Raw genomic sequence first — 27,143 nt, forward strand, 5'->3', positions numbered from 1 at the left:
GGTTGGGGCTCCGTACCCTGTCACACACAGAGCAGGGCGGATCAGGGGGTTGGGGCGCTGCACCCTGTCACACTCAGGGCAGGGCCAATGGGGAGGTTATGGCTCTACCCTGTCACACACAGAGCAAGGCCCGTGGAGGGGGGTTGGGGTGCCACCCTCTATCACCCACAGAGCAGGGCCGATCAGGGGGTTGGGGCGCCACCACTGTCACACTCGGGGCAGGGCCGATGGAGAGGTTATGGCTCTACCCTGTCACACACAGAGCAAGGCCCATGGGGGGGGGGGGGGGGGGTTGGGGCGCCGTACCCTGTCACACACAGAGCAGGGCCGATCAGGGGGTTGGTGTGCTGCACCCTGTCAAACACAGAGCCGCAGGGCAATCAGAGGATTGGGGAGCTCCCCCCTATCAGGCACAGAACAGGGCTGATCAGGGGGTTGGGGCGAACAGAGAAGGGCGGATAGGGAGGTTGTGGCCCCGTCCCCTGTCACACACAGAGCTGCAGGGAGATCAGGGGATTGGGGAGCTCCCCCCTATCAGGCATAGAGCAGGGCAGATAGGGAGGTTGTGGCCCCCGCCTCCTGTCACACACAGAGCTGCAGGGCGATCAGGGGGTTTGGGCACTGCCCCCTGTCACACTGATCCCGGTGCCGGGAGGCATATTATCCTTTTACTATATAGGATAGAGGCCTGGTGCATGGGTGGGGGCCGGCTGGTTTGCCCTGAAGAGTGTCCTGGATCAGGGTGGGGGTCCCCACTGGGGTGCCTGGCCAGTCTGGCTGAGGGGCTGAGGGCTCTTTTCCAGCTGGCGAGTGACTAAAGCTTCCAACCTCTCCTTGTTTTCTTTCTTTTTTTTTTTTTTTTTATTCTGGGCCAGCTTTAGCTCTGAGGCCTCACTGCTGAAAACATGGATACAATGTTTCGGTCTGGCTGGGTTTTAGTCCAGCTGGTTTCTGGTGTTTTGTTTACCTTCTTATTTGCAACATAGTACATAGCTACTTAGAGTTGCAGCTAAGAGGCCGGCAAGTGAGGCGGGGAACGTTGGAGTCCGCAGCAAGCAAGCCTCATGCTCACTTCAGTGCCTGGCTGCCGGCCGCCATCTTGGCTGACAGTTAATTTGCATATACTCACTGATTAGCCAATGAAAAGGGTAGCGGTTGTACGCTAATTACCATGTTTCTCTTTTATTAGTGTAGATTCATTACAATGCATAAATATTTTCAAACGTTTAAAAAGTATCAAAATAATACTTTTAGAATAGTTTAACTATTCTTCTTTGAAAATAAGAGAAATAAGCATTCATTCTGTAGCAATATTTTATTTAAATATGTTTTCTATTTATCCAACACTTAGCTATTTTGTAATCCTAATATCTAAGGACTCAACAAATACAGGCTAATGAAAAACAGACAGAATTCCTATTTAGCCATCTTCATCTCAGAAGGATTAATACGCAGGTCAGGAATGCTTTGTTCAGCATGAAGAAGGATGAAGTAAAAGCATCATGGCAGGAGACAGTGAAAAAAGTGCATAAAATAAGAAAAAATATACTGAGATTGCTCCTAAAACTCCTTGTATCAAGACTGTAAGACTTGACCTGAATGGAGGGATTTGCAGGCAATGGTGAAAAGGCGAATTGTGTCATCACCAAACATTTAAAATAGTTTTCCTAAAACAGTTTGTCTCCTTTAGTATAATCTGCCAATTAGATAAAGGTTTTGCTTAATGGAAAAAAAACCTAGAGCATGGATTCTTCTCGAAAGGTTAGGGCAGTCATTCCCCTATAACAGAGCTTAAGCTGTGGCTGGAAGGTGACTAGCACCTCCTTGCTATCTTTGTTAATTGGTTTCAGACCTGTACACCAAGTCAAGTTAGTGAAAACAGCAGGCTCCCAATTAGCTTAACTTCCTTTAAAGTCCCTCTACTTTCTGGTTCGTAATTCTTCTAATCATGTATTGTAAAGTTCCTGACTCCTCTTTTGTAGAATTTATTAGTTGCAATAAACAGTGGGAATATAAGAACAAGTTGGCATATAATCTATTAACTTCCAACATTAAATTATAGTCTACATATAGTCAGAGAAATGGTAATGGTTAAAAGGAATTCAGATTTCGTAAAGTATATTAAACATCAAAATTACAAGGCTTGTTACTTTTATAGTTTCTTTGGTCTGAGAAATCAAAATTGCAGAAGCATGAACACTTTTTCAAGGCAATACAACAACCACCCACTTATTCTTCAAATCCTTTGTGCTTCCTCTGAGATCTCTCAGAAAAAGGAAGTCACAAGGTTGACATAAGGAAAGGATTTTCTTTGAAAGATACACAATCCTCTACCTTCTGAAATGAACCTAATATAGGATTCAGCTATAGGCAATTCTGAGCAAAGTGAACTACTCACTGAAAAGCAAGACTACTATTTTTGGGGAAAAATATTGAGCTTGATGCCAAGTGCTTCCTGGTACAGAGTTCTAGTAATATACATAATTTATCTTTGGTTATAGAGGCATAACTTACCAATATTTTAACAGAGGGAAAGAAAATTCAATATTGCCTTATGTAGGACCAATCCCACAAAACGAAAAAGACACGTTCAGCTTCCAGAGGTGCCTGCCAGCTCAGCATTCTATACACTCTTTTGTCCTTTTCATCCCTACTGTTTATTCCCAATGGCAAAGCTGATGTGGTTATAACTGTCTTCGAACAAAACAGAGATAACGAGAGACAAGCTCTCTAGTAGGAAATAGAGCAAAGACAAAACTATTGGACACATATAAAATCTAGAACTCTATTAACCTCATAAGGAAGGCAGCCATCAGTTCTACCCTGGTGATCCCAAATTGTAGAGGCAGAGAGTTGATTTTTTTTAAACCATATAAAACATCCTTTTATCTATGTGATACCATTCACTTTATTATATTTTTAATGGTAAAAACTAACTAGACGCCCTAACCGGTTTGGCTCAGTGGAAAGAGTGTCGGCCTGCGGATTAAAGGGTCCCAGGTTCGATTCCGGTCAAGGGCATGTACCTTGGTTGCGGGCACATCCCCAGTGGGGAGTGTGCAGGAGGCAGCTGATTGATGTTTCTCTCTCATCGATGTTTCTAACTCTCTATCCCCCTCCCTTCCTCTCTGTAAAAAATCAATAAAATATATATTTTAAAAAAACACACAAAAAACTAACTAGAAAAAAGCCACAAAGGAGATATCAGGCCATTAAAGTCAGGTGACTACAGGGAACAGTTAAAAGAATAAATTCACAATTAAATGAAAATAGCTGGAAGAGATTTCCAGTGCATGCAGCATAACCTATTAGTCCTCTTCTGCACAAACAATTGTGCTTACTTTCAGCCTAAGTTTTAATATAGGTTTGATTAGTTTTTGCTGTTAGTGTCCAGTTAAATAGATTTGTCTAGTTAATTATCCTGCTTATGTAAATTTAGTGAATGGATCATCATTTTTTAAGCTTAAGCCAAGGAAAAAGATGTTTTAGGCTCAGGAATCATAGCTAATGTCATCTATATTAGACTCCATAGATTAAGAAAGCACTTATTTTTTACAAAGCTCGCTTATTATGAAACAAATACTTCAAATAACTTCAAGAGAAACAAATCAAGAGCTTTTTGGGGAAATATGTTAATGTGGCTTCTACATGCAATCCCCTTTGCTTAAAAAAGAAACTATTTTATACCAAATTTACAAAGACAAACATTATTACTTCCTTTACAGATCTACAACGGCAGTAGTAAGATAAAAGTTATGCTTTTACTAGTAGAATATAATTAAATGTATATTATTTTTAAAACTCTGAGATGACAATTTTTTCTCCTAATCTTGCAATAAAAATGGTCATATTTACATATTTAGCTAACTGTACGTTCCTCCTTGTTTAACAGAACCCTGATTACATTCAGTGATGAGCAGCTGTACTTCAGGGAAGAGAATTGGCTACACCTCACCCCCAGCTCTAGGAGGTCAAGCTCAATTAGCCTAACTAAACCAAGACTGGTACTCTTACTCCCTTTGATTTAGAACTGAACAGGCAAATAATGCAAGTCCCCACATCTTAGAAAGCACTGTTCCTCTTCCTCCATGCAAGGATATGATGGTTGGGTCCTTGGCAGGAAAGGACAAGCTTGAGAGCACAGCATGGAGCCCTGTGAAGGCTCCTGGAAGAGATGGAGAATCCAGATTCACAGTGAGGTCACTGAGCTACAAATGAACATCCTCACTCTCCACTACCACCTCTGCCTCCCCCTTCCTTTCCTCCAGGCTTCTTGTTAATGAGTAATGAATGTTTCCTTATTATACAATCTAAATTTTCTATTATCAGCAGATAATTTTAACCAGGCATGATTCCAGCTCCTTGGCAAGTATTACATTACTTGATACAGCAACCATCTGAGGAAGGTTCTATGATTATCCCCATTTGATAAATAAGTAAACGGAGGTATGGACTAATTTACCAATGTGACAGAATCTCATGTCAAATCTCGTATGTGGTAAAAAGATAACAATCAGCAGGTCTGACTCCAGGCCCATACTAAACAATCTAAGTCTTAAAAACATTTTCTTCACCATAGCTAAGATCTGGAAACAGCCTAAGTGCCCATCAGTAGATGGATTAGAAAACTGTGGTACATCTACACTATGGAATACTATGCTGCTGTTAAAAAGAAGGAACTCTTACCATTTGCAACAGCATGGATGGAACTGGAGAGCATTATGCTAAGTGAAACAAGCCAGTCAATGAAGGAAAAATACCACATGATCTCACTCTTTCGTGGATAATTAAGACCATTACAAACTTTCGAACAATAATAAATACAGTGGCAGAGCTGCCTCAAACTGATTGTCGAACTGCAGTGGGAAGGCCAGGGAGGGTTGGGGGACAGGAGGGAGGGGAGTAAGAGATCAACCGAAGGACTTGTATGCATCCATATAACCATAACTAATGGACATAAGACACTGGGGGGTAAGGGAGGGCAGGGGCTTGTCAAGGGTGGGGGGGGGAAAAAGGACACTTATGTAATACCCTTTGTAATACTTTTAGCGAAAAAAAATAAAAAAATAAAAAAAAAATAAAAAAAGAATCTAAGCACATGGAGCACTAAAGCACTCCTATTGAAAAAAAAAAAACCATTTTCTTCAAAGTGATAATGAATTAATACCAATTAGTTTAAAATCTGTATTATTTTGAGAAAATTATGTTTTTCCTAAATAGAACTTCCAAAATTATTTCAATCACACCATGTTTTTGTACGCTAATATTTACTTAGGATAAAAATCAGTGCATGTGCTTTACCATCAGTGGTATCAAAGTCAAAATGTTCTTTTTAATAGTTTCATATTAGAACATCCTACATTCAAAAAATATTTTAGGTTTATCCTATAAAACATAGACTTGGATTAATTAAAACACTTAAGTATTTCTTTCCACTGATATCATTAATCTGAATTGAAAAATAGCTATTCCAGTATCTAAACAACAAAATTAATAATTTTAGAAATTACTGAAATGGATAACAAAACATTCTCTCACTGAGTACTCACCTAGTTTTCCATCCATATTAACATTTTAAGAAAATAACTAAATGAAGAAATAACCTAATAAGTGAATTTTTAACATCAAAACTATTAAAACTGTTAAAAAAAAACACGGGCATTCCCACTGCAAAGAAATCACTGTGACTAACAATAAATAAGACTTTAAAAAAAAGAAAACTGAAAGAATTTTTTTAAAGTATATATTTTATTGATTTTAGACAGAAAGGTACAGGGAGAGAGAGATAGAAACATTAATGATGTGAGAGAATCAGTGATTGGCTGCCTCCTGCACGCTCCCAACTGGGGATTGAGCTCACAACCCAGGCATGTGCCCTGACCTCCTGGTTCATAGGTTGACACTCAACCACTGAGTGACATCAGCAGGGCAGAATTTTATTTTTATACAACAAAAATAACCAGATAAAATTTCAGTCTTCATATGAAGAATAGGCCTCTCTAATAATGATATAAAAACTTTGCAAACAATTCTTCCCAAAACAAGAAGCTGTTATTTATACTGAGTGGTAAACAATGCCGATTTCATGAATTATATGTGGTGATCATGCAAAGTGAACTAAGCACTTCTAAAAAGTATAAACCTAAAATAGTTCCTTGACATATGAAAGGATAAATACACAAGCATGGCAATCTAAATTCTGAAACAACACAATAGCATATATTTCTTTCATAAAGTTAAGTCAGGTATAATGAAATTTTAATTTGCCTCTTCAGATCCTTTGACTTACTGCCTATAGAAGAAGAGAAGAACCCATGAGTGGTCTTAAAAGCCTACTTATAAATTGCATTATTCACTGCCAAATATCTGTGCCTCAGCCACATAACAAAACCCAAAGTTGTGATGTTTCAGAATCACAAATATTAATAACTCCTTATGAGAAACCTGTGCTCAGGAACCAACACAGAGATATTTTACATTAATGTAAGACAAACTCTGACATACAGCCTGTTACTTAACTAAAGTCTGTTAGAATAATTTACCTTTAATCATTATTGAAATGGAGGAAAACATATCTTGGTGTATGGGTTAGGATATTATACCAAAAATGCATGGTAAAGGATTCCTTATGTTACCTGTTCTTGCTTCTCCAGCCATTTGTCCACCATGGGGTGACTAGCACTCAGAGATGATCGAGCATTGTCTCTCTGAAATTGGTTAGACCAGTGACTAGTATCTCGTGGGAGGCTTCTGTAATTTTCATCTTTCTATTCAAAAAGAAACAAAAAGTTGTGTTGTAAAAAACAGATTCTGCAAATTAATGATGCACCTGGTTTGCACTTGCTCCCAAATCAACCTCCCCAAGCCAAGTATATGCACCAAAAACAACAACAACAACAACAACAACAACAAAACTTTCCATACAAAACTTTTACTGTTTTTTTTCTCTTCTTCTTTCCAATCTCATAATAATATTTTGAGGTATTTTCTATAGTTTATAAAAAATGTTTAAAATAAGAAAGACTAATGAATTTGGCTCCCTATTTAGATCTTTGTAGTTTTATGACTTTGAGAAAGAGATGTAAGACCCTTTTGCTGTTCTAAGCTTGTAATATTCACTATCTATTTGTAAGCATTATTTCAAACATTAAGTAAAGAAAAAATTAGTCTATCCCAATACATGGTACATAATCCTATATAACAACAGCCTAATATGCAAATTGTCCCCTCAGGCAATTGTTCTAAGGGGAGTTCAAACACTCACTATGACGTGTGCTGACCACCAGGGGACAGAGTGAAACATGGCAGGCGTTGTTGATGAGGCGCTGCTGGCCCTGATGGGAGTGGGACCCTGGTGGGATGGTGGAGCAGGTGAGCAGGCGACACCAGGCCAAGGAGGGTGCAAGCAGGGGCCCGATCACGCCTGCTGATCGTCCCGCAGACCGTGACCAGTGGCGAAGGGCGGGGCTGCCACCTGGCTCCCAGGCACTGAGGGAGCCTGGTTGGGAGTCGGGGGGGGCCGGGCCCAATTGATCACCCCGCAGGCGAGAATGTGGAGCAGGTGAGGGGGCAATGCCAGACCAAGGTGGGGTGCCAGGTGGGGCTGCGAGGGTGTGAGGCTGGGGGCGCGAGCTGGGACCCGATCTCCGCAGGCCACCCCAAGGAACCCCACCCATGCAAGAATTCGTGCACCGGGCCTCTAGAAGACACATAATTGTTCACAGTGATATGACAGTGATATCTTTAAGCTGTTGGAGACCAAAGTTGTTTCCACTGCTGGAGTGATTAACTTGAATCTTTAATACTGTTCTGTGACAATGCACAATTGTCAGTTTCAATTTGACTTATGATATTCATCCTCTGTATCCATAAACCCTGACCAAATGTGATACAACCTGAAAAACTGATTGTGTAAGGAAATAGTACTGTGAGAAAAAACAAATCATCTTTTCTATCAAAGAACAGCTTAGACAGCCACCATTTTGGACATAACTTGGCAGCCGCGATGTTGGCCGCAATGCTTGCAGCTCTCCTGGGGGCCACCATCTTGAAACGGCAAAGGCCAACCCATCCCTTTGAATTAGGCAATCGTGCAAGATTGTGCACCTGAACTCCAAACTAGAGTGAGGGACAGGTCACATGCGTCAGGATTAAAAAGCCAAGCAGACCGCCTGCTCGGTGTGCGTGTGCACCCAGACCATGTGCTGTGCACCCTCCTGCAGGAGTAAAGGTATCTGCCTTGCTGCCTGGCTCCCGAGTATGTTTTGTGTTCTACCAGGACCCCTGAATTGAGGGGCTTGCCTTATTTCAAATTGTATTAAACATTTGCTTTCCTTAAAAAAAAAAAAGAAAGAAAGAAAACACACACAAACTAGTCAGTTAATAAATACAGTGGGACCTCGGTTCTCAAACTTAATTTGTTCTGAAAGGCTGTTCGAGAAGCAATTTGTTAAAAAAAAAAAATAAATAAACCACACAAATCAGTGTTTCCCCATTAGAAATAATGTAAATTGAATTAATCTGTTCCAGACCCCTAAATGAATCCCTGTTTTAACTTTTCTTATATACAGTACATGTCTAATGTACAGTATAATCTATAAACAAACACTTCTTTTCTTCAGTATATCAAACCACTCCCAACTAGCCTTAAACAAGTCCTTCCAGGAGCACAACATCTTCCTTTTTTCTTATAGCACTGCCTCCAAAATGCTGTCATTGGCTAACTGCTTTTCCTTTATCCAAATCAACAGTTTTTCCATCTCTTCCATAGCCAGTGATCGCTGTTTTGTGAGCACTTTCCCACCCTTAGCAACATCAGCACACTTGATGGTCTCTTTATGTTTTAAAATTGGCTTATCATCTATTTTACCAGCAACAAAAGCAAAAAACAAACAAAACAAAAACAGGACAATATTCACAGCACAATTTCCTGAGATGTTAAAGACTGGAGGTTAAGTGACTGGCATTTTCTCCTTTGTTTGTTCCCTGAGAGAAGCTTTTTGTCATGTTCATGTCTCAGCATGAAAGGGTTAAAATGTCAAGAGCAACCACAAGCTAATGAATGATTGCTTTAAATCACAGCTTAAACAATTCTCTTTGGCTATCAGGCTGTAAAACTTAATTTCAATGCTCTAAAAAGAAATGAGAAGGCTAATACAAGGTGGGAAACGCAAACATTTTAGTTCAATATCTAAATAGCTCCTATACAAACAAATTAGAAATGTTAACCTGACTTCACCCCACTTACATCAATACCCCACTTCAAGAGAAGTACTGAGACATTCTCCTTAATAACTTTGTGAAGGGTAGGCTATCTGTACATCTTACATACATGACTGATTCTTCTTTGCTACTTAAACCATGAACAGTGAATATAAACATAGAAAAATAAGTATATGAAAGGTTTGCATTGTCTAGATCTTAGCAAAGTTTAGGATATTGTTTGTGTTCCTTCATGAGTCCCATCCTATATAATAAAGAGGTAATATGCAAATTGACCATCACTCCAACACACAAGATGGCCACCCCATGTGGACACAAGATGGCCAGCAGGGGAGGGCAGTTGTGGGCGATCAGACCAGAAAGGGAGGGCGGTTGGGGGGAACCAGGCCTGCAGGGGAGGGCAGTCAGACATCCCTCGAGGGGTCCCAGATTGGAGAGGCTGCAGGCTGGGCTGAGGGACACACACACCCCCTGCACGAATTTCGTGCACTGGGCATCTAGTCAGATAATAAAACTTAAAAATAAATTTATAGACTTGGATCTATGCCAATACTGTAAAATGGAAAAAAAAAAAAAACTTTTAATCTATACATATTAACCAATGTAAACTTTAACATGAATTTTTTTAAGGTTTTTTTTTTAATTAACCTACAGAAAATAAACTTTTTGTTGTTGTTGTTAATCAAAGATATTTTTCCATTGATTTTTAAAGAGAGTGGGAGGGTGGGGGAGAGACAGAGAGAGAGAAACATAGACATGAGAGAGACACATCGATTGGTTGCCTCCCACAGGTACCCTGACCAGGGTCAGGGATCAAGCCTATAACCTAAGTACCTGCCCTTGACCAGAATTGAACTCAGGACCCTTTGGTCCCCAGGCCAATGCTCTATCCACTGAACAAAACTGGCTAGGGCCAGAAAATGAACTTTTTAAAACTCAAGAGCAGCATTAAACATTAGCAACAAGTACTTTTTACTAGAAAATATTGGTACATTTCTGGTCAGAGCAGCTCAAGAAAGCTGTGACAGAGCATAAATATGAGTGCAGAAGAATGCTGGTAGGAGTTGGATGCTGCTCCTGGACCAGAGACTGAGGACTGACTTTGCCTATAGAAACACAGAAATGGTAAAATAAACAGAGGACAGAGACAAAGTCCAAAAAAAAAAAAAATGAAGCAAATAAAAACACTAAAGCTCGTGTATTCCTAAATACTAAGAGCCCCTCCTTAAAACTTGAACATGTTAACTTCAAAACAAAGCAAAACTATCAGTTTCACGTGATAGTCCATACTGATGAGAAATTCAAATAAGTCATAAAGGGCACATAAATTACTAATGACAGCACCTTAAATGTCCAGGACGACAAGAGGGGTTGGAAGTATAGAGAAACTCAAGTAGAATTTTTATGTCAAGGATTTTGGGGCTAACTACCATGGGATAGGAACCTGGCTGTTCTATTCATTTTCCTCCACTAAGGAGGAAAAAGTATTAAAGAAAAAGTATTAAAAACATATTCTGACTTTCGATAGAAACCGTATTTCAGAGAAGCCAAAAATGTCAATGGAAAAGGGAAAAAAGCTTGTGTTTTCAGAAAAATGCCAACTAGTGAAAGTAGAATAATAAAATTACAAAATCACAATTTTTAACTCCTAATGAAATAACTCATTTGGTCAAAGAAAATCAATGGATGCTAAAACTGTTAGGTAAAAAGTGAATACTGACCCAGATGTCTGCACAGTGACAAAATACCATTTACAAAGAGAATAATATATATTTAAAATAGAGAGACCAGATGCCACAAACTGCTCCCTCTTCTTGGTGTCGAGAACACAGTATGCTACTAGTACTTCCATTAGATTCCTTTTGATTCTCTGTCATTCTTGTTCTTCCCTTAAATGACTCTTATCGACTCTTTCTATAAATTGCTTACTACTGCCTCCACGGACAAGCTCAAAAGTGTACAATATCAACGCCTCCTCCCTAACAACTTCCAGGCAAAGGTCACCAACTCTAAAGTTTTTCCTAAATTCATGATCTAAATTTCCAACAGGATGTCCCAAAGATACCTCAAAATTAACAGATTCAAAATGAAACTCACCTATCAATGAAAAATATTCATAATCCTCTTCAATAATTTCCTTCCTCTCTAATCCCCACAGTTGCTAGGTCTTGGTAATCTGCTGTTCTTTGCCAAGATTTTACATTTTGACTATCACCCATTCAGGATCAATTTGTCTCTTATCTGAAATTACTACAGCCTTTGACCTGGACACTGGCTAAGCCTTATGCTCTCTTACAATGAACTATGCCACTGTCCCACAGAGGGCATTTCTACAAGGTATATTAGGTCACATCACACCTAGCACAAGCACTGTAGGTTACCAGAGGAACCTACAGGCAAGTGTCTTGGTCTGCCTGACCTTCAATCATCTTTCTGAACCTAGACTCTCACGAACATTTATTCTGTAAAAGAAAAACAAAAAACAAACAAACAAACAAAAAAAAAAAAACACACCACTTTTCAACCCCTAGTTCAAAGTCTACCTTTTCTAAGAAGCACTCCATGATTATCAATAGAACTGATAATGTCATGCTTTTTATTAGCACTATATTCTAATTTTACTTCTAATTATAGTTCTAAGTTATAATTTATTTCATTTTTTAAATTACTATTTCCACTATCACAGTGAAACCTAGGCAAAATATCAGCATGCATCTTTCCACTCAAGCACTCAGCTCAGTGTCCTACACCGACTCAAATGGCTTTCCTTAAATACAATGTTTTCTATTTTCAGATGATTCCATAATACTAATACTTTAAAAGAATATTTCTATAAGTTCATTAAAAAATTGATAATGAATTGCCTAAAAGACACAGATAAACTTCAGTGAAATGTAATAAGAGAATTTTCAGATTTACACTAAAAGATATAAACCATTGTTATGTGCCTATTTCAATTGAATGTCATACCTCCAGTATATACAATGTTTGTGGAAAATGCAATTATTTCCAATTGCATCTAATCAGCAGTGTGGAATATCTCCAGTTACATTAACTATGGCATGTAATTCATGCAGCAGACCACTACAGGGTAATCAGATAAATGTTGAAGTCCACCTGAAACAGTCACAGTTTTATATTTTTAGAATCAACTCTGAGAAGTTAATTGGTAAAAAAATAAAACTGACATTAAACCTCCATAACAAAAATGTTTTCCTAATTTTCTTTGTGATGGTAAAGTCACTGATGAATTCACATATTAATTTATTTGTGATGTGTGTGCGTGGAAAAAAAATTGCAGTAGTCTTCAGTCATTTTCAGGCAAATGAAGAATTTATAACATATATTATTAATCACTATGCAACACATACATTATTTTGTTGATAACATCATGCAGGTATTACTAGCCAGCAATGATCTTGCTGACAATTCTGTCTGAAGTGTGGACCAAGTACATACAGAGAATATAGTCCTATAAGGCTATGATACCGTATGTACGATGTGAGTGCATCGCTCACATCATAACTTTCCATAAATTTTCTAATTCACAACATATGTTTGGAAATTAACTGTATCCAATTGAAATGTACATAGTATGTTCTATTTTCAATCTGGAAACAGTTCTTTTTGTGTAAATGATTTTTTAAATATGGTAGTCTTTAACTATGAATATGTAAGATTATCTACATTATTCAATAATCAAACTAGAGTCAAATATTTTTAGAAAGTCGACAGTCATAGCCGGTATGGCTCAGTGGACTGAGTGTCGGCCTGCGGACTGAAAGGTCCCGAGTTGGATTCCAGTCAAGGGCATGTACCTCATTAGCAGGCTCCTCCCAAGCCCGGGCTTTGGTCTGGGCACATGCAAAAGGAAACCAATCAATGTTTCTCTCACATCGATATTTCTCTCTGTCTTTCCTGATTTCTTCCACTCTCTCTAAAAATCAATGGAAAAAATATTCTCAGGTGAGAATTTTTTTAAAAAGTCAACATTTTTTAAGTTAAATGTATTTGAAAAACTTATTTTTCATAACCTAAACAAGGGAAAACCAAACCAACACAAATTTTTGCCATCAATATTTTTAAAAAATCTTTATTGTTAAAAGTATTACATATGTCCCCTTTTTCTCCCCATTGACCTCTTCTAGTTCTCCCCTGCACCCGCCTGACGCCTTCACCACCCTATTGTCTGAGTCCATGGGTTATGCATATATGCGTACAAGTTCTCTGGTTGATCTCTTCAGACCCACCCACCCTCCCCCACCTTCTATCTGAGGTTCAACAGTCTGTTCCATGCTTCTATGTCTCTGATTTATTTTGTTCATTAGATTCCACATATGAGTGAAATCATGTGATACTGATCTTTCTCTGACTGGCTTATTTGGCTAAGCATAATACTCTCCAAGTCCATCCATGCTGTTGAAAATGTAAGAGTTCTTTCTTTTTTACTGCTGCATAGTATTCCATTGTGTACATGTACCAAAATGTTTTATCCACTCATCTGCTAATAGGCACTTGGTCTGTTTCCAAATCTTGCCTATTATAAATTGCGCTGCTATGAACATAGGAGTACATGTATTCTTTCTGACTGGTCTTTTGGGATTCTTAGAAGTGGGATCACTGGGTCAAATGGAAGTTCCATTTTTTAATTTTTTGAAGAAATGCCATATTGTCTTCCACAGTGGCGGCACTAGTCTGCATTCCCACCAGCATTGTACTAGGGTTCCATTTTCTCCACATCCTCACCAACACTTGTCCTTGGTTGATTTGCTGATGATAGCCATTTTGACAGGTGAGGTGTGAGGTGATACTTCATTGTCATTTTTATTTGCATCTCTTGGAGGATAAGTGAATTTGACCGTATTTTCATATGTCTCTTGGCCTTCTGTTGTCCACTTTGGAGAAGTATCTATTTAATATTTTTGAAACAAGTTAGAGCTATATTTATAATAAACAAGAGGCCCAGTGCACAACATTCATACACTGAGGCAGGGTGGTGGTCCCTCAGCCCAGCCTGCACCCTTCACAGTCTGGGAGCCCTCGGGAGATGTCCAACTGATGGCTTACTAGTAGGCCCACTCCCCAGCTGTCAGTTGGACATCCTTAGCACTGCAGCGGAGATGGGAGAAGCTCCTGCCACCGCCGCTGTGCTTGCCAGCCATCAGCCTGGCTTCTGGCTGAGCAGTGCTCCCCCGGTGGGAGCTCAATGACCACCAGGGGGGAAGCTCCTGTGTTGAGCGTCTGTTCCCTGGTGATCAGTGTGCATCATAGCGACTGGTCGTTCCACCATTCAGTAGATTTGCATATTACCCTTTTATTATATAGGATTGACAAATGTGATTTTATTTTGCTCATTAGAATCCACATATGGGTAAGATCGTGTGATACTGACTGGCTTATTTCACTTCAATTTCATTCTGTGAAATCAATATTTCTAATTCGTATATTGATAAACTTCAAAGCAAAAACACATTTCCTTTAGACTTATAGAAGTTTATTAGGCAGTGCCAATATGCAAAATCCTAAAGATTATATTTGCAATGACAAAAAATAATCTACTACAATAAAGCCAGTACTTTTTATCTAAAAGATTATTTAAGAACATAATCTACTTATATAAAAACCCTGGGTGTAACATCATGGCCAGAACCCCGACCAACCGGAAGGAAGTCAGTCCTGCAGGGGTCATCTTGGAAACGGCTGTGCCCTCCCCCAGCTTCTTTCTGGAGGGCGAAGTTTCAGGCAGGAACCCGCCCTCAGGCAAGGTTTCAGGCAGGAACCCGCCCTCGGAGCGAAGCATGGAAGTGAAATGATTTGTAATGGATCTATTATTGAAGCTACCTTTGGAAATATTATATCTATAGATAATATTAAAAATATATCTAAATGTGCAATTCTTTGTCCAAAAAATGAGCATGTTCAAAAATTAAATGAAGAAAATTTGGATATACTCGATGGGGATTTTCACACATATTTGAGTGATGATTCCATTGATTCCACAGATAATGCTGAAAAGGAAAATTTTCCCATTGAATTTCTTAATAGTATTACTCCTTCGGGAATGCTGTGTCATAAATTAAAATTGAAAGTGGGTGCAATCATCATGCTTCTGAGAAACCTCAATAGTAAATGGGGTCTTTGTAATGGTATCATATTTATTATCAAAAGATTACGACCTAACATTATCGAAGCTGAAGTATTAACAGGATCTGCAGAGGGAGAGGTTGTTCTGATTCCAAGAATTGATTTGTCCCCATCTGACACTGGCCTCCCATTTAAATTGATTTGATGACGGTTTCCCGTGATGCCAGCATTTGTGATGACTATTAATAAATCATAAGGACAAACTCTAGACAGAGTAGACATATTCCTACCTGAACCTGTTTTCGCAAATGGTCAGTTATATGTTGCTTTCTCTCGAGTTTGAAGAGCATGTGACATTACAGTTAAAGTTCTAAGTACTTCATCACAAGGGAAATTAGTCACTCTGAAAGTGTGTTTTCACTCTTAATGTGGTGTACAGGGAGATATTAGAATAAGTTTTATCACTTTATCAGTCATTTTTTGCATCACTGTTGTTTTTATATCAAGTTTGTGTTTTCATATCATGTTTTTGTTGTTTTCATATCATGTTTTTGTCATTTTTATATCATGCCTCTGTTGTTATATCCTTTTGTTACTGTTTATTTATTATTAAATTTATATATTATTTTCATATACACTTTACTAATTTCCTCTCATCTCTCACACTTCTATTATAGAGAAAGGGCAAAGAGCAATATTAAAATATCTCCACTAATTAATTCCCCTTTTTAAAAATATATTTTATTGATTTTTTACAGAGAGGAAGGGAGAGGGATAGAGAGAAACATCGATGAGAGAGAAACATTAATCAGCTGCCTCCTGCACACTCCCCACTAGGGATGTGCCCTCAATCAAGGTACATGCCCTTGACCAGAATCGAACCTGAGACCCTTGAGTCTGAAGGCCGATGCTCTATCCACTGAGCCTAACCGGTTAGGGCAATTAATTCCCTTTTAATGTGCACGAAATTTGTGCACCAGGCTACTAGTATATAATAAATATCATGAGGAATTACTCTTATTTCATTATAACTTTAATTGTCCACCTTCAAGACTGCCCCATTAAGCTTTGCTGTCGAGTGGAAAACTTCCTTTTGCCAGAAAAAAAGTTGTTCCTGACATGATCAGGGATTTTTCTTAACATCTAAATGTACCCCCACATCATCAGGTGTCAAAAGCTACCCAGGCTGAGAAGTGCATATTGATTCACTATTTCTTGGGAACAGAAACCTGGTTGTGGAGCACATTTTTTCCAGAGTAGGGAAAGTAAATGTCCTCTCTCCACCTAACCCCTATCCAAGCCAATTACAAGTCAGTAAAATTACACAGAATCTACCAATGCCTTGGAATAGAAACATATCCCTGCCTTCCTAAGCTGCAACTTGAAGGCTTTCACAGAAAAAGCTCTTTACCTGATGGTCAAATGTGTTGGCAAGCTCACATTCCTATGTTGCAGAAATATAGAATATTTCATGAAAATTACAGGAGTAATGGATATTTCCATGCTAGCATAATAAACCCTTTGTTTCAATGCAAAAATTCCAAACACTTTTTAAAGTGTCATATTCTGAAATACTAAATATTCTATGCATATAAACTTCAATTTTACAACTTCTACGCATCCTGTACCTTCAAATATTCCTTGTGGTTTTCAGATTTTAAAGTTACAATATTTTTCACTCTTCAATTGTGGCTACAGAAAGCGGTTTACTGATTTATCATTTCCCAAAAAACAAAAGAAATATTTTCTTTTCTTATGAGACTGAAGTGAAATTAATAACTATGGCTTAGGTAAATTTATTTTTAATTACATGAAGCTTGTGAAAATCATCAGTAATCATATTGTTGACTCATGTAACAGACCCATTCTCCTCTCTGAGGCCAGTGTTTATCTTTTGTGCCTCCTGATGACTACATTGGAGCATGACCTTGGAAGCAATGCCAAGGCTAGAGCTTAAAGGAAAATAACCATAAATGTCCTGTAAATAGGGTAGTGCTCAAAGAACTTTTCTGTTCTTGAAATCATACTTTAAATAATACATGAGGCCCTGGTCGAGTAGCTCTGTTGGTGGGAGGGTCGCCTGTATGCCAAAAAGGCTGTGGATTCCCAGTCAGAGCAAGTGTGGAAGGCAAGTGATTAGTGTTTTTCTCACATTGATCTTTCTCTTTCTCAAAACATATCCTTGAGTGAGGATTAAAAGTAATAAATGAGAGAGTTTGAGAATGGTGGCTGCTGCACAGACATTCTAGGACCAAACTGGAATTACAACCAAAATACAGAAAATTTTCCAGAATAATCAATGAAAGACTCAATAGAGAGAACCCTGATAACCTAGGATCAAAACTGGAGAACACATAGAGACTAGTAGGAGGGACAGAGGTGAAAAGGGCTGGTGGGCCACCACAGACAGCAACTGAAGTTACACAGATATCTCAGCTGTGGAGGGTTGTCACTGGAAAGACTGGGGTCTAATCACCAAGCTGGGCCCCCCAGCAGAAAGCATCAGAACTGACAATGGTACCAACATAAAATCTGGCTGTGAAAAGCAGCAGGATTGCTCTCTGCCAGGAAAAGAAGCTGGAAATTCAGCACCCTCTTAGAGGGCCAACACATAAAATTCCGTGTGGAGCCACCTACTCTGTGATTCAACAGAGGGAGGGCAGAGTGGACAGGAGCTTTGTAAATAGAAGTCAGGATAGGGGTTCTAGAGTTAGAGCTCAGAAGGCAGACACCCCAGTATCCTGTGCTGGGTCATTCCCTTACACAGTGGAGATCATCTGTCTCAGGCACACATTTACTAACTACACAGGCAAACTTGCCTGGGGGGGGGGAGGGGGGCGGGGGGAGAGACAGTTGATCCACCCTATTGGAAAACACCTTGTCCCACAGTCCAGAGTTGCTCAGACCCTAACAATTAGCCTCCAGGCAGAAGCAACTGCCCCACCCTGTTGAAAACAACTTTTGTGGCACCTGCAAATGATTGCCTGAGTGCAATTCAAGAAAAAAATCCTACCAGTCTGTAGACAGAGGCAGTATTTGGAGGCTTTGAATCTTTGCCTGATCTAATTAGTTAGAATCAGTGTTTGACACTATCCTATACTAGAGGTTGAGAGGCATAGCACATCTACCTAATACATAGTCACAAACCAAAACAGGAAGCCAAAATGAGAAGACAAAGAAAAAAACCCCAAATGAAAGAACAAGGGAATTCTCCAGAAGAAGAGATAAATGAAATGGAGATAAATAATTTATGTGATACAGAGTTCAAAATAATGATGGTAGCCCTAACTGGTTTGGCTCAGTGGATAGAGCGTCGGCCTGCGGACTGAAGGGTCCCAGGTTCGATTCCGGTCAAGGGCATGTACCTGGGTTGTGGGCACATCCCCAGTAGGGGGCAGGAGGCAGCTGATCGATGTTTCTCTCTCATCGATGTTTCTAACTCTCTATCCCTCTCCCTTCTTCTCTGTAAAAAATCAATAAAATATATTTTTTTAAAAAACCAACAAAAACAAAATAATGATGGCAAACATGCTCAACAGCATGAGAAAAGATATAGTAACTATGAAAACAGAAATAAAATGATATAGCACAAATAAAAAACACATTGGAAGAAATACACAGATTAGGGGAAACTGAGGATCAACTCAGTGAAAAAGAAGACAGGGTTGAAAAAAAATCACTCAATCAGAGAACCACAAATAAAAAACAAATTAAAAAAAAACAGGAGGACAGCTTAAGGGAGCTGTGGGACAACGGGAAACGTAACAATATTCAAATAGCAGGTGTTTCAGAAGAGGCAGAAAGGGAGAATTGGATAGAGAATGAGTTTGAAGAAATAATGGAAGAAAACTTCCCTAACCTGGCAAAGGAAAAAGACACACAAGCCCAGGAGGCACAGAGAACCCCAAGAAAAAAGAACCCAAATAGGCCTATACCCAGACACAACATGATTAAAATGTCAAAGATTAAAGACAAAGAGAGAATCTTAAAGGCAGCAAAAGAAAATCAAACTGTTATCTACAAAGGAGCTCCCATAAGGCTGTTAACTGATTTCTCATTAGAAACCCTACAGGCCAGAAGGGAATGGCATGAAGTACTCAGGGTAAAGAAAAGCAAGGATCTGAGACCAAGACTAATGTATCCAGCAAGGTTATCATTCAAAATAGATGGTCAAATAAAGAGCTTCCCAGACAAAAATAAAATAAAAAAAAAAAAAAGGCTACAGGAGTACATCACCAACAAGCCAGCATTACAAGAAATGATAAAGGAACTGCTGTAATGAGAAGAAGAAACAGAGAGAGAATCCTGGGCATACAGAATTAAAATGGCAATAAGTAAGTACCTATCAATAATAAACTTAAATTTAAATGGATTAAATGATCCAATCAAAAAGCATAGGGTAGCTAAATGGATACAAAAACATGACCCAACTATATGCGGTCTACAAGAGACTGACCTCTGAACAAAAGACACACACAGGATAAGAGTGAAGGGATGGAAAATAATTATCCCTGCAAGTGGAAAAGAAAATAAGCTTGAGTAACAATACTCATATCCAACAAAATAGACTTCAAAATGAAGGTCATCACAAGAGACAACAAAGATCATTACATAATACTAAAGGGATTGATCCAAGAAGAGGATAAAACTCTTATATTCAACTGATATAGGAGCACATAAATATATAAAAAAACTTCTAGAGGACTTTAAGGATGAGATTTACAACAATACAGTCATAGTAGGGGACTTTAACTCCCCACTGACTAAACTGGATAGATCTTCCAGACAAAAACTTCACAAGCAAACAGTGATTCTAAAGGACACACTGGGTCAGATGGATTTAACTGACATTTATAGAACATTTCACCCCAAAGCTTCAGAATATACATTCTTCTAAAGTGCACATGGATCATTCACAAAGATAGACCACATGTTAGGACACATTGAAATTAGAAATTAACTACAGTAAAAACACCCCAAAACATATAAACACATGGAGACTAAATAGCATGTTATTAAACAATGAATGGGTTACCAACCAGATCAAGAAAAAAATTTAAAAAAAATTCCTGGAAAAAAAAGAAAATGAACACACAACAACCCCAAATCTCTGGGACACAGAAAAAGCAGTCCTGAGAGGGAAGTTCATAGCACTACAGGCCTACCTCAAAAACAAGAAAAAATCCACAATAAACTATTTAACCCTACAACTTAAAGAATCAGAATGAGAACAAGAAAATCCCAGAGTAAGTAGAAGGAAGTAATAAAGATTAGAGCAGAAATAAATGATATAGACTAAAAAAAAGAAAAAAAAATCAATGAAACCAAGAGCTGGTTGGTTAAAAGGATAAAGAAAATTGATGAACCATTAGCCAGAATCATCAAGAAACAGAGAGAGAGGACCCAAGTAAATAAAATCAGAAATGAAAGCAGAGAAGTAACCATTGACACTGCAGAAATACAAAAGATTGTTTAAGGAAATACTATGAACAACTATATGTCAACAAGCTGGACAATGTGGATGAAATGGACCAATTCCTAGAAAAATACAATCTCCCAAAACTGAATCAGAAAACCTGAATATGCCAATAACAACTGCTGAAATAGGATCAGTACTTAAAAAACTGCCAGCAAACGAAAGCCCAGGTCTGGATGGCTTCACAGGAGAGTTTTACCAAATATTCAAACTATAATCATCAAACTATTCCAAAATATACAAGAGGAAGGAACACTTCCAAGCTCTTTTTATGAGGCCATCATTATCCTCAATCCAAAACCAAATAAAGACACTACAAAGAAAGAGAATTACAGTCCAATATCCTTGATGAACATAGATGCTGAAATCATCAAAAAAATATTAGCAAATGGGATCCAGCAATATATTCAAAAGATCATACACCATGACCAAGTGTGATTTATTCTAGAAATGCAAGGTTGGTAGAATATTCACAAATCAATGAACATGATATATCACATAAACAAACTGAAAGACAAAAATCACAATGTCATATCAATATCTATTCACTGTTCAATAGCATGCTATTTAAATCCCATGTGTTTGAATTTTTAGTATTTTTACTAAATCAATTAGTAATTGATTTCTATTTTCATTCCACTGTGATCTGAGAAGATGCTTGATATGATTTCAATCTTCTTTAACTTTTGTTCTCAAGTGGGTTTTTTTTAGACAGTATATAATTGGGTCATGTTATTGTATCCATTAAGCTACCCTAGGCCTTTTGAGTGGAGCATTTAATGCATTAATATTTAAGGTTATTATTGATAGGTACTTATTTATTCCCATTTTATGCCTATGTTTCACTCTCTATTTCTTCTCATGTTTCTTAATTGTTTTTTTTTTTCTTTTTGGCTCTCTGATTGATTTCTTTGTACTCTGTCTTCTAATTCACTAATTCAATCCTTGGCTTCCCCTAATCTGCTTTGTATCCCTTCCATTTTGTTCTTTATTTGTGCTATGTCATTCTTAATAGTTACTATATCTTCTTTCATGCTGTTCTTTCATTACAGCAGTCACTTGAGCATTTCTTATAGTACTGATCTGGTGGTGATAAACTCCTTTAGCCTTTTTCTGTCTGAAAAGCTCTTTATTTCCCCATCTATACTGAATGATAGCCTTGCTGGATATAGTAATCTTTTTTTTCAGATCCTTGCTTTTCATTACCTTGAGTACTTCATGCCATACCCTTCTGGCTTGTAGAGCTTCTGATGAGAAATTAGCTGACAGCCTTATGTAAACTCCTATGTAGGTAACAAATTGCTTTTCTCTTATTGCCTTTGAGATTCTCTCTGTCTTTAATCTTTGGAATTATGATGTGTCTGTGCGTGGGCCTGTTTGGGATCTTCTTACTTGGGACTCTCTGTGCCTTAGGAACTTGAGACGTTTTCCTTCACCAGGACAGGTAAGTTTTCTGCCATTATTTCTTCAAACAGGTTCTCTATCCCTTGCAAACATTCTTTTCCTTCTGGCACACCTGCTATTTGAATATTGTTACATTCACGTTGTCCCACAGCTCCTTAAGCTATCCTCATGTTTCTTAATTGTTTTTTTTTTCTTTTTGGCTCTCTGATTGATTTCTTTGTACCCTGTCTTCTAATTCACTAATTCAATCCTTGGCTTCCCCTAATCTGCTTTGTATCCCTTCCATTTTGTTCTTTATTTGTGCTATGTCATTCTTAATAGTTACTATATCTTCTTTCATGCTGTTGAGCATGTTTACCATGATTACTCTGAACTCTATATCTGATAAATTTCTTATCTACATTTCATTTAGGTCTTCTTCTGGAGAATTCTCCTGTTTTCATTTAAGGGTTTTTTCTTGTCTACTCATTTCGGCTGTCTGTTTGGCTTTGTGACTGTGTATTAGGTAGATGTGCTACACTTCCCAATCTCTAGTGCAGGACAGTGTCAAACGCTGTTTCTGACTAATTATATAAGGTAAAGACTCAAAGCCTCCAGAGATCCACCTCTGCCTGAAAACAGATTGCATCCAGTCTTGAGTAGCATAAGGCAATCTTACAAAGGTAGGGCGAGAGGTGTTCCAGCCGGGTGTGGCCAATTGCATCTGCCTGGATACTAATTGTTATTCTCAGTTTCTTAATGGGCCTCTGAAACACCACAAGGTGTGGCAAGGGGTTTCCCAATAAGGTGGGGCAACTGTCTTCTCCCACAGTCAAAAATTGCCCGGATAGCCAAGGTCTGCCTGAGAAAGATGTCTTCAGCAGCATGAGGGAAAAACTCAGCACAGGAAACCGAGGTATCTGCCCTCCAAGCTCTAACCCCAGAGCCCCAATCTTGGCTTCTGCTCACAGCTACTGTCCACTCTGCCCTCCCTCTGCCGAAGCCCAACATTAGTAGCTGCACACAAAATTTGTGGGTTGGCCCTTTAGGAGTCTGCCTGCATTTCAAGTCATTTCTCCCTGGCAAATAGCAATCCTGCTGGTTTTCACAGCTCACCTTTCTCAGGTCTGGTGCTCTCTCCTGGGGACACCAGCTTAGGGTTTAGATGCCAGAGTTCTCAGTATCAACCCCCGACAGCTGAAAATACACTGAGTGGCCAGATTATGACCACCCCATCAGTACTTCGTTGGGCCACCTTTTGCCTTCAATACTGCGGCGATTCTTCTTGGCATTGACTCCACAAGATGTTGAAAGGTGATGTGAGGAATCTGACACCATGCCTGATAAATAGCACTGTCCAGTTCTGTGAGATTTGATGGTTGTGGAACCAGCTGCCTGATGGCTCTTTTAACTTCGTCCCACAAATGCTCAACTGGATTGAGATCTGGTGATTGTAGGGGCCACCTAAGCAAGGTAAAGTCTCCCTCATGTTCTTGAAAGCACTCCTGAAACAATAGGAGCACTGTGGCATGGCTCATTGTCTTGTTGGAAGAAGCCATCTTCATTGGGATATGCCATCAACATGATAGGATGAACTTGATCAGCAAGGATACTTAGGTATGTTATGCTATTCAGACGTTGTTCCAAATGAATTAAAGGGCCCAAATCATGCCAGGAACACATGCACCAAACCATAACACTGCCCCCACCAGCTTGAAGGGTTGTACTCATGCATGTGGGGTGCATGCTTTCATGCTGTTTCCGCCAAATTCTCACTCTGCCATCTGCATGATGCAACTGGAAACGTGATTCATTGGACCACATGACATTTTTCCAATGCTCGACTGTCCAATCCTTGTGTTCCTGTGCGAATTGGACACGTTTTATCTTGGTAACTGCAGACAGCAAAGGTGTTCGAACAGGCCTTCGGCTTCCATATCCCATACGATGCAGTGTACGGCTAATTTGCCTAAAAAGCTCAGGTGGTCATAATAATCTGGCCACTCAGTGTATATCTCCAGAACTTCAGCTGTTGTCTGTGGGAACCCGACAAGCCCTTCCATTGCTCTACACTTCCTACCAGTCTCTACGTAGTCTCCACTTTCCATCCTTGGGATTAGAGTTCTCTCCAGCCAGTCTTTAGTTGATTATTCAGTATTGTATTTTTGCACTTCAGTTTTAATTCCAGTTTGGTCTTGGAAGCATGTCTGTGTAGCATCCACTTACTCTGCCACCATTTTTAATCTCTCTTAAAACAAATTCTTAGTATTAAGTCCTGTTATGTTTAAAATGGCTACTGTGCTTCCCTTTGCTACAACTGAAGCTGATCCACACACCCAAGATATTTAATGAGTTATAAAGGAAACAATGATTATTTTCAATGATTTCTGACCCACTATACTTCACCTACTTTAAAACCTATTTAGCCCTAGCTGGTTTGGCTCAGTGGACAGAGCATTGGCCTGTGGACTGAAGGGTCCCTGGTTTGATTCCTGTCAAGGGCACATGCCCGGGTTGCATGCTCGATCCCCAATAGGGTGAGTGCAGGAGGCAGCCAATCAATGATTATCTCTCATCATTGATGTTTCTACCTCTCTCTCCCCCTCCCTTCCTCTCTGAAATCAATAAAATAAAAAATTTTTTAAAGTAACGAAATTTTTTTCCCATCACCATTTATTCACTCTAGGCCCTCTTCCACCTCCTCAACCACCACACTGTTGTCTGTGTCCATGAGTGCTTTCTCTTTTTTTTTCTTCTTTCCCCTCCCCACCCCCACAGCCCCACACCTCAATCACTTCACCTCTTCAACTCACTGCCTAACTTTTTTTATACATTTATGAATATCCATGGAAATTAGATCTATTCTGAACACAAGTTAAATGTCATGAGGTCTATTCATAAACTGGATTCTATATCTTTGGACAGTCTACTGCATAATAAAGCATTCTAAAACTTCAAGCTAATCTCAATAAAAAAATACTCCAAATTCCTCATCAAATGTATAATAAACTGTTTCAGAAGAATGGGCCTTACAGTTAAATCCTTAATCCAAAAAAATCAGAGACTTCAGTACACTGTTTTTTCCTGGTAGTTGCTTTGCAGTTTACAGTAATGTATTACAGAATTGTTTTCTTACTTGAACTAGTACAAAGAAGTTTATAGAAATGCAAAACCAAGTTAAAAGAAATATGTAAAATGGGTGTTTTCACATAGATGCAACAAACAAATAAAGCAAACCTCAAGCCACATTCATTTTTATATTAAGATGTGATTAGTATAGTTCCACATTTCTCAATATATACTATATATATATACATACATATATGTGCACACACACGATACATAATGTGCTACCATTGAAAATGTTGATTAATTCACTCAACAGATGTTAACTGAACATTATTCTATAGGTTCAATAGGGAAAATGACTAACATAGGTTAAAGCTCATTAGGTAAAGGGTTATAACTGTAACGAAATAAGATGATAGGGCACTGTAGAAATATATGACAAAGAGCATTAATAAAAAAAATTAGAAAAAATAAACTAAACAGACTAAAAAAATTAGTTCAGGACTAAAATAAATTCGATCAAAAAAGAAATTTCCATTTTGTAGACTAGCAGTGGTCGCCAACCCTTGGTCTGCGGAACACTAGTGGTCTGTGAGTCCGAAAGGTTGACAAATGCTGGTTTAAGGAAACCTTTGGAGCAGCGGTTGTCAACTGGTGGTCCGCGGACCACTGGTGGTCCATGAGGTCCAAAAGGTTAGCGACTACTGGACTAAAGAAACTTCCATTTTGGAGGGAAATAAAGTTATCAATTAAGTAGTTAGAATAAATGACCATGGAGTCCATTTTCATCCTTCAAAACCCATAATGCTATAATTTCTTTAATGTATCATGTGTGCCAATATGAGTATTTGTATACATGTGTAAAACATACCTGTAAAAACATGAAAAACAACTAATAAGGGCATTGCTCTTGAAGAAAAACAGGGGTAAGACAGGAAACATTGTAGGGACTTTACTTATACACACTTCATACTAAATATCAAAAAGTTTTCATTTTTAATCACGTGAACATATTATCTATTCAAACATGGAGAAATAAATGTAGATCATATATAGCACAAGTGTTATCAGAAAATGCAAGGGCAATATAAAATAGAAAGCTATCTGAACTTTGAGGTAAAAGTTCATTAAGCACATACACTGACTATCATGAAGAAACTAAGAAGACAAAATAGAAGTGGTTACCTTCCTGTCACGGGTTTTAGGGCTACCAGCAGTGTTTTGCTTAAGGAAGCCAGCAGTTGTTGACCAGCGTGTGGGGTTTTTTCGTGAAGGCTCTTCAGAGGAAAAATTACTATCACTGACAGAAGCTGAGAGGCCAGTTAAAGCTGGGTCACTGCTTCGTCGGACATGAAGAGGCATATCTACAAATACAAAAAAGCATATTTTTAAAAAGGGTAACTCATGACAGAAAACTACATGTTAGGATAAAAGTACTTAAATCCCAAATATTAAAGAGCAAAATAACTATTTAAGATGGATCAGTATTCTAGACAGAAATTCCATTAGTTCCCTTAAAACAATTTATTGAAAAAGAAATGTGGTATGAGGAAAGACCTGTTCTGAAGTAAAATTGTCTGGGCTTGAATTTGTGTTTCACCACTTGTGTAGTTCTGGGCAAGTTGTTTATATAGTCTCTGTATCTAGTGCATTCATAGGCAAAATACCAAAACAACAGTATTTCTTTCTGTGAGGACTAAATGATATAAAATGCTTAAAACACTGCCAGATACACAGCGTATACTCGGCAGAGAGTAATAATGACCATTACTGTCATTATTATCCTAATATTTCTAAATAAAATATATATTCTAAAAATAAAGTATAAATAATAAATCTAAGCCATGAAACAAATTTCATGCAAAGTTAAATCATATCTACTGGATTAAAAATACAAAATCTAAACAGT

The 27,143-nt window shown here is 38.4% G+C and overlaps 1 protein-coding gene across 25 annotated transcripts in view; it reads right to left on the reverse strand.

The window, feature by feature from the left end:
• Positions 1 to 27,143, reverse strand: part of PARD3 (par-3 family cell polarity regulator) — a 724,129-nt gene that overhangs the window by 439,951 nt on the left and 257,035 nt on the right. For 21 of the 25 annotated variants that reach the window (XR_002828697.1, XM_023752229.1, XM_023752228.1 and 18 more), the window contains 2 exons: positions 26,420 to 26,598; positions 6,636 to 6,767 (listed from right to left, as the gene is read on the reverse strand). Coding sequence is in view for 24 of the 25 variants with exons in the window: in XM_023752229.1 (XP_023607997.1) it covers positions 6,636 to 6,767; positions 26,420 to 26,598 (311 nt within the window). In the remaining variant the exon portion in view is untranslated. The remainder of the gene's footprint in view (positions 1 to 6,635; positions 6,768 to 26,419; positions 26,599 to 27,143) is intronic. The other 4 variants (XM_023752233.1, XM_023752234.1, XM_023752244.1 and 1 more) reach the window with 1 other exon arrangement.

The sequence above is a fragment of the Myotis lucifugus genome, unplaced genomic scaffold, assembly GCF_000147115.1.
Source record: "Myotis lucifugus unplaced genomic scaffold, Myoluc2.0 scaffold_29, whole genome shotgun sequence".
Classification (NCBI taxonomy): domain Eukaryota; kingdom Metazoa; phylum Chordata; class Mammalia; order Chiroptera; family Vespertilionidae; genus Myotis; species Myotis lucifugus.